The 15,058-nt window shown below is 38.5% G+C and overlaps 1 protein-coding gene across 2 annotated transcripts in view; it reads right to left on the reverse strand.

Annotated features, from left to right (window-relative positions):
• Nucleotides 1–9,041: 9,041 nt before the first annotated feature.
• The window catches only part of pcdh7b (protocadherin 7b), a 121,768-nt gene continuing 115,751 nt past the window's right edge, over nucleotides 9,042–15,058 (reverse strand). The window contains exon 3 of one of the 2 annotated variants that reach the window (XM_079440102.1): nucleotides 9,042–13,959. In XM_079440102.1, the coding sequence (XP_079296228.1) occupies nucleotides 13,535–13,959 (425 nt within the window). In that variant the 3' untranslated portion in view covers nucleotides 9,042–13,534. The remainder of the gene's footprint in view (nucleotides 13,960–15,058) is intronic. The other variant, XM_079440104.1, reaches the window with a different exon arrangement.

Here is a 15,058-nt window from a genome sequence, read left to right on the forward strand (position 1 = left end):
TGTGTGTCACATGGGTGATTTACCATGGCAACCGTATGAAATCTCCCTGTGTAGTATTTAAGTTGTGAGCAGAGGGAGTTTGTGTCTGGAGAGCAGACGGCAAACTTCCCTTGGGACCCCGAGGGTAAACAAGAGACACAAACACAACTGAGAGTAAAAGGCGGATCAGAGTGAGGACAGAGACGTGACTTAGACTGCCCAGTTTTACAGAATTCAATTCTCCTCCCATATAGCTGATTTTACATTATAGGGTGCAGTCATATTTACTTTTGTAATGTAAAATTATTTTTGCAAAATGCAGTCATTTCAATATGAATCTGTATGATTTAGAATTTTGCATGAACATTTCCCTACTAGATTCAAGTTTATTCAACTTTGTAGATGCAAATTTGCCATCTTTACTAATAAAATCTTTTGAAAGTTGTTTCTTTTGAAAGAGCTTCATACATCACTACACTATTGACAATGGACAACAGACCTTGTTTGTTGAAATTTCACCTAAAGTTGTGGTCACAATTTATGTAAAAAAGGTCCATTGTCTATTGTCAATAGTGTATTATGTATGAAGAACAATTCACAGAGAAGGCACTTTTAAACCATGCAGCTTGTGGTCAGCACTGCAAAATCACATTACTAACCGGAACTCCTTGCAAAATCTGTGTGAGGAAACGTTTACCAACATGCAAAGTTCTTTATTGTGTAGATTCCTATTGCAATGAATGGTTTTGCCTACTAAAGATTTTCAGAACAACGTTAAATATGACCACACCTGTGATCTACTGACAATGTGCAGAAAAAAAACGCATTCAGATGATGCATTCAGATCATTTGCGTAATAATTAACGCAAATGCAAAACAAATTAGCATAGAGTCTCAAACAAAGGTTGCAAACAAGCAGAGACAATGATAATAAGATGCAGGTATAATTACAGGTCATGCTTTTTTTGGTGCAAATACTTTAATAAATCACTTTGCTTGATAAGTCTTCTCCCATAAATTTTGATTCTGGAAAGGAAACTCCTGTAAATGCACATGCAATTAAGGTTAGTGGCAAAAATAACTCTCCACACCTTTTCATCACTGTATGCCATCAATGTATGCCTTTAGTAAATCCTGACAGTAGTTTTTAACTCCTAAAGAGCACTGGTGCTAGCTGTTAGTAAATCTGGCTCTTAGTCTAATATATAGATCATTACAGACTTTCTAAATGCTATTTGGTCTTCCCTGTTTGTGATGATGACTGCCTAGATATACAGTACTGTGCATTTTTAATTTGGCATAATATTGCTGATAGCAATTTTGAGAGTCTACTTAAGATCAAGAGTTATCATGTGGATGCACAGCCCACAAAGTTCACCACTCAGTATGTTGTTTGTTTCTCAGTGTGCGTCTGTATGTGCATATGTGTGTTTGTGTCTGCTGCTCGCATCTGTTCACTTTCCACATCCCTTCTGGGAATCGAGAGCGCTCATATTATCAGCTTTATGGCTCTCTGAAATCCCAAATCAGCCAAATCCAGAGCCACTTGAATTAATTGATCCCTATATCGGATCCCATGGTGTAATTAAGGGGATAAAGTGATAAGAGGCAGTCAGTCTAAGCCCTGTTCCCCCAAGACCATTCATCTCTGCAGCCCATCACCACACACGCACTGCATTATTCATAACCGTTTTACACGGCCATACATTTGCACGCTTTATAGAGATGCCTTCAGATGTGAGAGGGGATGTTTTTGAAACATTCACAGGCCTTGTTTGAGCACTGTTATTTCACATGCTTATTTAACTGGAGTCAGTATTTATTGTTGCTTCTTGCACCGGCTGAGGACGGCAGGGCTCAGAGCATCTACTGAATGAAGAAAAACAGCTTCTTCCACCATGTCGGTATGAGTGTGTGTGCATAGAAATCTTGCTGGTTAAGGGAAATAAATGTGTTACGCTGTGTCGAGATAAAGAATTGGTGATCGTGATGGAGTCATGCGCCTGTGTGTGTCTGAGGAAAGGAGTGTGTGTTAATATGCTGTATGGTAGAGTCCAAACACGTTCCCATCTTGAGATTCAGGCATGCTCTCAAGTCTCTTAAGCTCAGATGCAGCTTGGGATCAAACTGTGGACCGAATTCATCATATTTTCCCCACATAGACACACTAGAAAGCGAAAGAGAGAGAGAGAGAGAGAGAGATTTTGAATTCTATCTTAAGATTGCCAGCAAGGTCAGGCTGTGTATATCACTTATGTAGACTGTGGAATTCAAATCATTCTCCAAACCTTGACTAAACACTTAATGTGGCCAATCGCATTTGATCCCCTGCTGCCCAAACTGTGAGTAAATGCCCACCAGCAAGGTGCTGAAACAAGGCCTTGTTAGGAAGTTCTACTTTCCCAATGTGTTGCAGCAAATGGTGAGTTGGATGCTTTGACACTGCCACAACAGAATCAAATAATCTTATATTTAACAGTGTGTGTGTCTATATAGCTGTTTTATTTATTTATTTGTTAATATTTTATGAGGTTAACTATCCATATGTGTCTTTTTTAACATTTAATTTTGTAGAAATAAAATATAAAAAAAAATCTAGTTCAAAATATAAATAATGTAACACATTACATATAAAATGTATAAATATTCATTTAAAATTTAACATTTTAAAGTACAGATTGCAAAATATAACCTAAATTGTAACCTAAACTGTCACTCAGTCTGGTAGTTTTCTGGTCCAAATGTTAGTGTATCATTATGGAAACATGTATATAACTCCCTTAGTTCACGGAAAAATGCTATTAAATTGTGTAGTATCATTTTTGATGCAATAACTTTGAGAAAATGTATTGTCTTCTGTCCATGCTTTAGAAGGGTACCATATGATGTCATGCTGTTGCTAATTAAAATTTTTATATTTTTTTATATCATTAAATGTCAATGAATTATGTTAAAATTATTGATTGTTGTGTGTTTTTAATAGTTGAATATCATTTAATTGTAGAGTGTGTATATATCTAATTAACAAACTAACTAAACTTCTTATCTAAGGAAGAAAGGAAGGAGCTAATTTAGCTAACTATTTTGCTTAAAGGATGCAGTAAGTCTCAAATCTATTTCTAACGTTTCTGTATCTGTTTGGGTTTGGATTTCTTCACATCCAGTTATAGCCATTGGAAATTACTCATGTAACACAAATGGAATGAGTAACTTTTAATTTTACAAATTAAAAAAATAATTTTTGAGTGCAGTTATTGTTTATTTCCCATACAGTGGGAAATTATACAATAGACAAAAATACAGTACACTAATAAACAAACTGTTCCTGTTTGTTAACATAGTTCAGCAGAGAATCTGTATGTGGGCAGCATGTCAATAGAGAGTCTCTTAAACTCTCTGTCTCTCGTGCCTTGACTGCTAATCTATCAGAGCAGGAATGGTGCACTTTGACCATAGTCTGGAATAAGTGCTGACCTACTTGATCCAGAGCAGACAATAGATGTGCCTGTTTCCTGTCACTGTTCCATCACATTTACAAATACCCACACTCTCATGTGGTTAAATCACAGGGTTTTAGTTCAGTCTGTCAAAATATAAAGTGATTAATGGGATAGTGAGGGAAGGGACAGATTATGGACATGAGTGCTGAGGCCCAGAGCTCCACCTCAATGGATCACACTGGCAGTTCTTAACAACGTGACATGAAAAAAGGAAGAAATATGGCCAATGCTAGAAGAGAAAGGTTGAATTGGCCAATATTAGTCTGCCATCGGTTCCGAGAACTCAAACTGTCTGGAAGTGATCAAATTTAGCTCTTTGCAAATCCTTTGGATTACCATCCACAGAGTCATCCATTTGGGCTGGGGGTTCCATGAGCATTGAGACTTTTCACTTTGTATCAATCTGCTTGTCTATGTTAGTGGTGTATATTTATTTATTTATTATTACATAGGAACATTTGGGGGGGGGTGGGTGCTTTTTTCCCCCAAAGACATCCCTGTACATACAATTCACAGAAGGTTCCATCTGAATCACTATTAGTAATAAAACAAAAACAGCATTTAGTCATTTTCACACCAATTACAATGTATTAATTGTATATACATACATTAGAATCACATAACCAGCTCCATATGTGTGGCTTTTATGACATAGTAAACTTGCTCAGTTGCTCACCTGATATGGCATTGCAAATGCAAGAAGTCTTTCTTTTAGTGAGCCTGGATTTGTTTTTTTCAGTCACTCTTCTGCCACCACTAGATGGCGACATGTGACCGTGTTAATAAATGAGTCATTGAATCATTCACTCAAGCGATGCTGGTTCATTCAGGAATGACACTACTGTGTGTTTCTGGGAGTCATGCAGCAATACAATCTGGTTTTGACTTTTCACTGTTTGTAACTATTTTCTTTGGCTTAGTGGAAATAATTGTCTAATTAGTAAATTAGTCAGTATTAACTTGTTTATTGAACTCACATTTGCAGTCATGCTGTTCAAGTCAAATCACTTTAATTTTTATAGAACTTTACATTATATGTTGTATATATAATAACAATATAACAAAGATATAACAAAAATCTTTAAAATTTCAACTTTCAATTTAATTCAAAGTTATTGCAGGCCTTTTTTAACTCATCATTTAGTTCTTCACTTCCACAGCACTTGAAATGCTGATTTAATTCTTTCACTTCATACTAAAGGAGAAAAAATAAATAAATAGGCCACACAAATACCAAAAATCAATTGTATAAAGTGCTAACAGCCTTTGATTGAATTTCCTGTTATATAGAGGAAAATATTAGAAAATCATAAATCAGGTAAACATAACTCTGCATTGACAGAGTATGGGCTGTGCCCATATGTTTTGGCATTGCCTCAGTGGTTCATATAATTCTCAATCAGTGGCTGACAAAGGCAGGGTTAAATATGACAGGGAAATTCATTTCAAAACACCATCTTGAGCAGAACAGCAGTGAGCCCTGATCAATGACATTATTAATTACCCTTGCTGAGTATCGACTCTCTCTCTCGCTCTATCTGGATCTCCATTTCTTTCCATTTCTCCCCTTTACCACACCCTAACATCTGATCTAGATGGAGATGCATTATGTGCTATAGAGATGGGGGACGAACATTGTTACATAGTTTGCTCTCATTCCGGATTAGGTGTCCTTCCATGACCCCCGTTTTATGAACATAATTACGTAATGCTGTACAGAAGTTGATTGTAGGCCTGTTGGTGCAAGTCTTCACATTTGTTTAACTATTATTTGTTGTTTTTACACCCAGGAAGTCTGTATTTGGAGCATTGTATAAATCATGGTCAAAAAGGTTAGGGACAAGTTTATATTATTGAGTCCAAAAGAAGTTAGAGAGTTTTGAGGGTGTAATAGCCGTGCTCTCATACCTCGAGGGTCAGCAGCTGAGAGCCGCTGATCAAGGGTCAGTCCTCTGTGAGTGCTCCATCCATCACACCGGCTGAGGGACTTTATGAGGCTGAGCAGGGAACAGCAGTGAACTCTGGGGAGTTTAGGCACCCTTCTGCAAAAGTAGAAGTCAGCAAAGTCTCTAGGGCACAGGGTAAATAATGCATTTTTTTAAACAAATCTCAAGGGTTGTGTTACCCATGTCCTTGTGTAACTAATCACAGAGACAAAAATAATTCCTGTTATTCACAGCTGTTCAAAATGTATACGACTGCAATTCTACTTATAAGGCTTTTTTTGGAAATGGCACATTGTTTTGCTATTGAATAATATATTTTCTGAATAAAATACCTCATTCTCTTTTTTCATAGGCACTGAATGAGTAATTTATTGCAGTCCATTGAACATTCATGGCATTCATAACTGTAACACCTGGTTTTAGACCACAGTATTTTATTAGTATGGTGTAGGGCCTCTTTTTGCAGCCAATATAGCATCAATTTGTTTTGGTAATGGCAGATACAAACCCTGCAACGTGGCCAGAGGGATTTTGAGCCATTCCTCTTTCGGAACAGTGGCCAAATCACTATGTGATGCTGGTGGAGGAAATGTTTCCTGACTTGTTCCTTTAAAATACCACAAAAGGGGGAAGTCGTGGCCTAATGGTTAGAGAGTCGGACTCGTAATCGAAAGGTTGCGGGTTCGAGTCCCCGGCCGGCAGGGATTGTAGGTGGGGGGAGTGAATGTACAGCGCTCTCTCCACCCTCAATACCACGACTGAGGTGCCCTTGAGCAAGGCACCGAACCCCCAATTGCTCCCCGGGCACCGCAGCATGGCTGCCCACTGCTCCGGGTGTGTGTTCACGGTGTGTGTGTGTGTGTGCATTTGTTCACTACTCACTGCTGTGTGTGTGCACTTGGATGGGTTAAACGCAGAGCACCAATTTCGAGTATGGGTCACCATACTTGACAATACGTCACGACTTTACTTTTTACTTTAAAATATCTCAGTGATATTTAAATCTGGTGATTGTGCAGGCCATGGAGAGGTTCGACTTTACTTTCATGTTCAGCAAACTACTCACTGTTCTTGATGTGTGTATTGGTGCATTGCCATCTTTATACATGGCACCACTTTCAGGGTACAATGTTTGAACCACTAGGTGCACATGGTCCTCCCGAATGGTTCAGTAGTCATTGGCATGTGACCCATCAAGCACAGTAGTTAATGGCATGATATTGCAGCCCAACCCATCACAGATCCACCCCCATGCTTCTCTTTAGGCATGCAACAGTCCAGGTGGTAAGCCTGTTTGGGGCTTCTCCAGATTGTAACTCCCATGGATGTGGGAAAAACAGTGAAGGTGGACTCATAAGAAAACAATACATGCTTCACATAATTTTCACTGCTGGCACCATTAAAACCAACATTTGGCATTGGCACAAGTGACCAAATTCTTAGCTATAGCAGCCCAACCATGAATACTGACCCTGTGGAGCTCCCAAAAGAACAGTTTTGGTGGAAACAGTAGAGTCGAGATGCATAATTAGTTCTACAGTGAGTTGGGCAGTGTGACAGAGTTTGGCTAGCTAAGAAATCCCCCAATCACAGTGCACATTCCAATCCGATTACTAACCAGCCACACCTGCACTCCATCAATTTCACTCATCAGCATCACTAGTTAAGCACCCATCTAATCTCTCCCCATTGTCTGGTCTCTTTTATCGAAGTTGAATGTTTACATGTACTCCTGATCCTGATATATGTATATGTGTATGTATATGTAATGAATAAACAATTTATTTGAATGCATTTCAGGAATAACGCAAAAGCACAATTACACTCAAATTCATTGTGACATTTAGGTTCATCTTCATTTTCCACATTTGGCCCACTTTTTCAAAAGTGGAAGTGGAAGTGGAACTAAATTGTACCAGATAATTATCGCTGTATACCAGATAAGTACATTACCATTACCATGCCATTACCTTGGAGTTGTAATTGATGATAAGCTGAATTTCTCAGACCACATTGCTATAATTGCCCGGTCCTGCAGATTTGCTTTATACAACATTAGGAAGATCAGGCCCTTTCTTTCAGAACATGCAACACAACTCCTTGTTCAACCTCTTGTTCTGTCCAGACTGGACTATTGCAATGCTCTGTTGGCAGGTCTTCCAGCCAGTTCCATCAAACCTCTACAATTAATCCAAAATGCCGTTGCAAGATTAATCTTTAATGAGCCAAAAAAACGCACGTCACACCTCTGTTCATCAATTTGCACTGGCTACCAATAACTGCTCGAATAAAATTCAAGGCATTAATGTTTGCCTCCAAAACCACCACTGGCTCTGCACCCTTTTACCTAAATTCACTACTTCAGACCTATGCGCCCTCTAGAAGCTTGTGTTCTGCAAGTGAACGATGCATTATTGTACCATCCCAAAGAGGCACAAAGTCACTTTCAAGAACTTTTTCATTAAGTGTTCCCATCTCCCAACTCAATCTGAGCAGCAGAGTCCTTAGCCATCAAGAAACGGCTAAAAACACATCTCTTCCATCTTTATTTGACCCTCTAACTCTAGCACTCTCTATTCTAATTCTGTTTTATCTGTCTTCTTTCTATTTATTAGTCTTTTTTTGTATCCATCTGACCCTCTAACACTATTGTATCTACTTGTTTTCTTTATAAAAACAAAAACAAAAAAACAACAACACAAAAACACTTGCTACGTGTACTGCATTAGACTAACCGAGACTTGTCATTTCACTTGCATGTTGTTGCTATTTTGTTGGTTTTGATTGCTTCTATTGTTCTCATTTGTAAGTCGCTTTGGATAAAAGTGTCTGCTAAATTACTAAATGTAAATGTAAATGTAAGTACATAATAATCTAAACAAAGCAGTTGTTGTAAAATCTTTGGACACATTCTAATCAACCAATTTGATTAGAAAATTTAAGAGTTTTATTTTGGTACATTAATTACACTGTAGTGTGATCATGTAAAAAAAATATATTATACATATTTTACTGGATCTTTTGAGTCAGAAGCACTGATTATAAGTGTGAACTGTGGCTTTGAGCGTTGTTCTATATCAGAGTCGAGACACTATGTGCTGAGTCTGATTCTGTTTAGGAATTCATTACAACTAAACTGTGCTATGATTATCTCTGATTGATGATTGACACTCAATGAAAGTTTTAACAGCATTGGGAAAATGGAAAATAGTATCTGCTCTCTAATCATTTCTAAACTCTACTGGATGCTGTCAAGCAAAGAAGCCTGTGTTTAACATCACGACTTAGCAAAATAAAAGGCTTCATTTATAGGTGTGTTGGTTGCCAGCCTGTGTTGGCTACACAACTGCATTCTATGACTTGTGATTCATGTAAAATGTATTACTGGCTGGCATTTGCTAAACAGCAGAAAAAACTACAAACAAAAAAGTGCATTTATTTATTCATTTGATTGTTTGTTTGTTACATTAAGTATTCACTGTATAATTTGCCAAATTAAATGACTGTCATTTGTGTAATATCCTCAAAGACATTTAAAATAACAAATCCAGCCACTGTTGTATCATGGTATATTTTAATTTCTGCAGAGACAAAAATGACAAGCAATTTATTTACAGAAATACCTGTACAAAAGCAAAAAATATGTAAAATAGATCATAAATAGAGGTGGGCTTGCGCTCAGTACATTTGCCATGTTCAGCTAAGCTGCGTGCATAGTGACTCCTAATAAAACAATGATTAAAATCGATCCTCAATTCTACATCAACATCCAAGTCAAAGGACAAATAGAGTATGATTAAAATTACAATTTTTTTTTGTCATAACCTGTGATGTGTCCTATGACCTAAGTGCTACAACTTAAGTCTTATATCTTCTAAGTTGAAAGCTTAAGGAACGCACACCTCAGAGTGCAAACGACGATTAAACAAAAGCGATTTCAGCACGTCAACAACAAAGTCAAATGTCTTTTAAGAATTAAGGTGCAGACGTTTTCCAGGCATGTACAGTAGATGGTGTCAATCTCAGTCTCTTTTTTTTTTTTAGATATAGTACCTGCCATATAGTCCTACTGTATCTAATCAGCTGATATATATATATATATATATATATATATATATACAGTGGTGTGAAAAAGTGTTGGTCCCCTTCCTGTTTTTTTGCATGTTTGTCACACTTTAATGTTTCAGATCATCAAACAAATTTAAATATTAATCAAAGATAACACAAGTAAACACAACATGCAGTTTTTAAATGAAGGGGTTTCTTTATGAAGGAAAAACAAATCCAAACCCACATGGCCCTGTGTGAAAAAGTGTTTTTTACAAAAAGTGTTTGAACTTTATGGAGGGTGTATGTCTCATTACATCTTGCGTAAATGTAACATAGCATTTCAGAAAAAGGACATCATACCAAGAGTAAAATATGGTGGTGGTAGTGTGATGGTCTGCGGCTGTTTTGCTGCTTCAGGACCTGGAAGACTTGCTGTGATAAATGGAACCATGAATTCAGCAGTCTACCAACAAATCCTGAAGGACAATGTCCGGCCATCTGTTTGTGACCTAAAGCTGGAGCGAACTTGGGTTCTGCAGCAGGACAATGATCCAAAACACACCTGCAAATCCACCTCTGAATGGCTGAAGAAAAACAAAATGAAGACTTTGGAGTGGCCTAGTCAAAGTCCTGACCTGAATCCTATTGAGATGCTGTGGCATGACCTTAAAAAGGCGGTTCATGCTCGAAAACCCTCCAATGTGGCTGAATTACAACAATTCTGCCAAGATGAGTGGGCCAAAATTCCTCCACAGCGCTGTAACAGACTCATTGCAAGAAATCACAAACGCTTGATTGCAGTTGTTGCTTCTAAGGGTGGCCCAAACAGTTATTAGGTTTAGGGGGCAAGCACTTTTTCACACAGGGCCATGTGGGTTTTGATTTTGTTTTCCCTTCATAATAAAAAACTTCATTCAAAAACTGCATGTTGTGTTTACTTGTGTTATCTTTGATTAATATTTAAATTTGTTTGATGATCTGAAACATTAAAATGTGACAAACCTGCAAAAAAAATAAAAAAATCAGGAAGGGGGCCAACACTTTTTCACACCACTGTATATGTATATATATATATATATATATATATATATATATATATACACTCTATAGTCCTCTGAGGTGTGTGTCCCATTCACAAACCTTTGGAGCTTTGTGTTTCTTCTGCCTTCTCATATCACGGAAACGGCAGAATGTCTCAAAGCGCTCTTGCTTCCTCCCTAAAGGACACAGCGTTTTCTCTTTTTTTGCTGTGGCGCCATCCCAGCATCATATCGTTACTGAGCCTTTCCGAACTGTCGCTTTCGTGACTAAAGTTATCCTTGCAGTTTGGACGTGTGACCATGCTAACTTTGAAATGGATGGATATACCAGGGTATCACCTATGACATGTACAGTTGGTACTCATCAATATACTTGACAAAGTTTGACTGAGCTTACTTAAAGAAGCCACAAGATAAAAGCTTTTGTTATTTGAAAGTCTATCATAGTAAAATTGCCAGAACTGTAGTTTTAACATAAAGTACTCTTCCTCCACTTTTAGAAAGCATCTCAGTACAATTGGTTTCATACTGGTTAAAACCAACGAGTCATACCAATAAAGGTATAAAAAGGCACAGTTGCATATTTTGCATTCACTCTATAGTTTTGTTTTGATTTTTTTTTTTTTCCTTTGCTTTTTACAGAAGCACTACATATACAAAGTGGCACTGGGAAGGAAAGGGAAAGATATGACTGATGATATCTGAAGAGGGCATCATTATGAGCGTATATTTGAAAAACAAATAGAATGGAGAGTTGTGAGGTACGTGAGACTCTGAATTGTTTTGGAATCAAGTTTCACAACTCATTTTCTACATAATGAAAGGTACTTTTCTGTGAAAAGAATATAAACATTACAGAACCAATGGATAAAAGTACATTTGCTATAAAACAAAATTATAAATAAATCAGATAAATAAGCAACGGATGATATGTTGCAAAATAAATCAGTGAATCACGAATGTGTATGATTCTTTTTCATCTTCGTCAAATCAATATACATAGTCATACTACAATGTCTAGTGTCTGTTCGTAACAAACGCAAGCAGTGGACTTCTATGTTCACAGGGTATGATATTTGTACACTTTTTTTTTTTTCTTCTTCATAGTAAGTGTAGATTCCCTTTAAACGTGCAATAAAAAGTACATATCTATGTATACAGTTTGTAAGCATCAGAGCACTTCTTTTAAACACGAGTAGTACATACAGACTACAGATCTGGAAGCTGCAAAAAAAGGCAGTCCGTTCAAACTCAAGGAACCATTAACATACAAAACAAAACAAAAAATCAATTGCATCTGAATAATTTACCTCCTTTTTTAAAAGCACGATGCCTCCTAGGTATACTCCTCCTCTTGCAAATAATTTGGGATAGGCCCGTGATGCATGTAGAAGTGCGCACGTGGTTTCCCCACATTGCACTGAAACATATGTGAAGGTAATTAAAGCAACATGTGACCTAAAAAGGAGCTTTCCTGTCCCAGTTCTTTGAGACATCACGTCATGTTGTTCCCGATACTTTGGTTGTACAGCGGCATCATGTGTCGCATTGTAATCGCTCCTATCGTGCCTGTAGTAGCCGAACTTTGAATGTGATTGTACAAGTAGTCGGTTCGCTCTGACTGCAACACGAGGGACACGAGTTCTCATCCTTGATTACTCTTCTGAAGTGTATGAGATTGAGAGTGAATCTGTTGAATGAGTTTATTGCTCTATTTAACATTCATACTAGGAATGTTACACAGGGCCAGCCCAAGCTCTTCAGCAGGGCGATATTATTAAACGAATTCACTCCAGCAGCATATCCAAATAGTGTTCCTGTGGCTTTATGGGATAATTATGTGTATGTACAAAGTGCGGATCAATTGTGTGTGTCTTTGCAAGTGTGTGCGCCAGGAGGCCATCTTGAGACCACAAAAACTTCAGCATAGTTTCACACATCTAGAGAGGGATGAACCACAATTACACAAACTCATGGCATTCAGGCAAATAACTGACAAGCTCTGCAATGTAAAGAACCTCCCTCCACTAACAGAGGTGCATGTGAGCGGGATGAAAACAGGTCGCCCGTGATTTCGATGTGTGTGTCCAGAGTATGTTCACAGATTATATATATATATATATATATATATATATATATATATATATATATATATATATATGTGTACAATACTTCACCCACATGACAAAAAAACGTGCATTAGTGGATCTGTGTATGCTTGTGTTCCTTCACGTGTACATAAAGTGGATAGGCACACAGGTAAACTTGCTTCTCGCACTGTAAGTTTGTCAGCGCATACGCCGTTCACTTGCGCCATTTGAGTATCTACAAACCTTTGTAAAAGGCTAAAGTCAATGACGACGTACGAAGCGCTCCAACATCATGTCGTTATACCATCACCGATCGTCGTACGATGATATTCGTCCGTCATTAGCCTGTCTCGTTTTTTCTTCTTTGTTAATGTGATTGGTTGTCCGGACAGTTCAGTACTTCGACTGATTGCATATGGACATAATACATCCACATAAAAACACTCCCGCCCCCCCCAAAAATAAAAACGGATTAAAAGACAGAACCAGTCTCATCGGTTCACGATCAGTAATAAAAACAAAGACAAAAAGGTATAGTCCAGGTCTGTCTCAAGGGGAACACACTCTTAAGGGGCTAGATGATGCATGCATGTTTAGAAAGAGGTCTACAGAAACCAGGTAGCACTTTGGGGAAGTCTACGGGGCCCGATACGCTAGCAGCAAAGTAGCACTGATCCACCAACATTCCCTTCTCTCCACCTCGGCCTCTTCCCCCCTCCTCCGTCTCATCCTTTTCACGCACATTTACAACATGTAATTCCACAATTTTTACTCAGACGGCTATTTAAGTTTGAAAGTAGCGCTGCACTAGTTGTGCGAGCAGTTCGAGGAAAATCCATGTTGCTTTTGTTTTAGGGTTTGGTTTGCTAACAGCATCTCTGACCATGCTGAGTCACTGTCATCGTCCCTTCGCAGTCGCCGTGTGTCGATTACAGGTAAACTTCCCGCCTGGTGAGAGTTCCGCATTGCGTCGGCTTGTATTCACCCGTGGGCGCTAGCGGAATCTCCTCGGTGGGGCGAGATGTTTCCTGGCTGGCGGAAAATCCAGCTGAACTAAAGGTGTCGTAGGATGAGGAGGAGGAGGCCATCTTCTTGTTAAGGAGATTACGGTTACGGTCGCCCAGCAGGTGCGAGGGGTCCCCGTTGGCAACAGCTAGCGTCTCCTGGCTGCTGGGCTGTTCGGCAATGCTGCCCCCAGGAGAGGTCATGAAGGTGGAGAGTTTGGGAGGGGTGGCCTTGGGCCTACGTTCAGGCGAGGTGCGCACAGGCATCCAGCAGGCATCCGAGTGGCCATATTCGTCACACTCCCGCGTGCATTTACCCGTCATAGCTACGTCAGGCAGGGGCCGAGAGTCTGGGTGAAACAGAGAGAAGGAAACAGAAGCGATGGAACATTAATGATGTTGTTTGGCTGTAAACAACTGGAGAAACTGAATAAAACACTGAAATATTGACAAAAAATAATAATAATAACTGTGGTATGTGTCTCATGAAATTGCTTTGGAATTGTAAGTGTTTGACAAATGTTTTTGATCAGCTTTGCGCATTTTTTTTTTAAAACAAACTTCATGGTCAACACATACCACATCACACAAAAATGGAAAGGTACATACACAAACAACAACAACACTTAAAGCTAAAACACAAATTAAACAAAAGAAGAAATAATGTGAGCTCTAAAAAGAAGACCATGCTTTGAAAACGTGGGGCAATTCTATTGTTCCATGACTTCTGACTTCTAAACTAATGGCCTGGATCCATCTCTAATGGCTGTGTGTAGTTGATGTGCTTTTATGCAAGCGTTGTGTATGCACCATGTTTTTTTTTTTATGTATCTACTAACAGGCTGACTCTAAAAAAGCTATCAAATTTTAGCATAGTTGTACGGAAAAGAAGACAATGTGTCTTTTTCGAAGTTTAATCCCCTCCTTGGCCTGAGGGAACACCTACAGTGTACTTATGGAGCGACATATTGGAGGATTTGCAGCGAAGTGGCATGCTATTGGGTTACAACTTTAACACATGTATGTAATGTAAAAGGATTATACAAGCATTTTCTAAAGGCTCTAACTGTCACGCATCTGAATGATTGCTTATTTTCCCAGGCTGGGAGAAGAGATTTTAGATTCAAAGCCACAAAGCCACAAGTATCCTTAACATCTCATATCTCTTCTATTCAGAATGTCTTCTGAACAAATAGAATTCTGTTTACACTTTTAAACACTTGACAAGCAAACGGATAACCATCATATGCGCCATAAATCTATGCACAAACAAGATTGAATATGAAGTTCACTAAGCTAAAAGTGCACACAAACACAAAATGCTGAAATCCCTAACCTTTGATGCCAAAGCACAAAGCTGCAGTGTTAGAGATGGTCGGTTAATGACCAAATGTGAGGTATGGCACAAGCAAGAGAGGGTGAGTGCAAATCTAAAAAAAGAAAGCATGC

This window comes from Barbus barbus (genome assembly GCF_936440315.1).
Source record: "Barbus barbus genome assembly, chromosome: 2".
Taxonomy (NCBI): domain Eukaryota; kingdom Metazoa; phylum Chordata; class Actinopteri; order Cypriniformes; family Cyprinidae; genus Barbus; species Barbus barbus.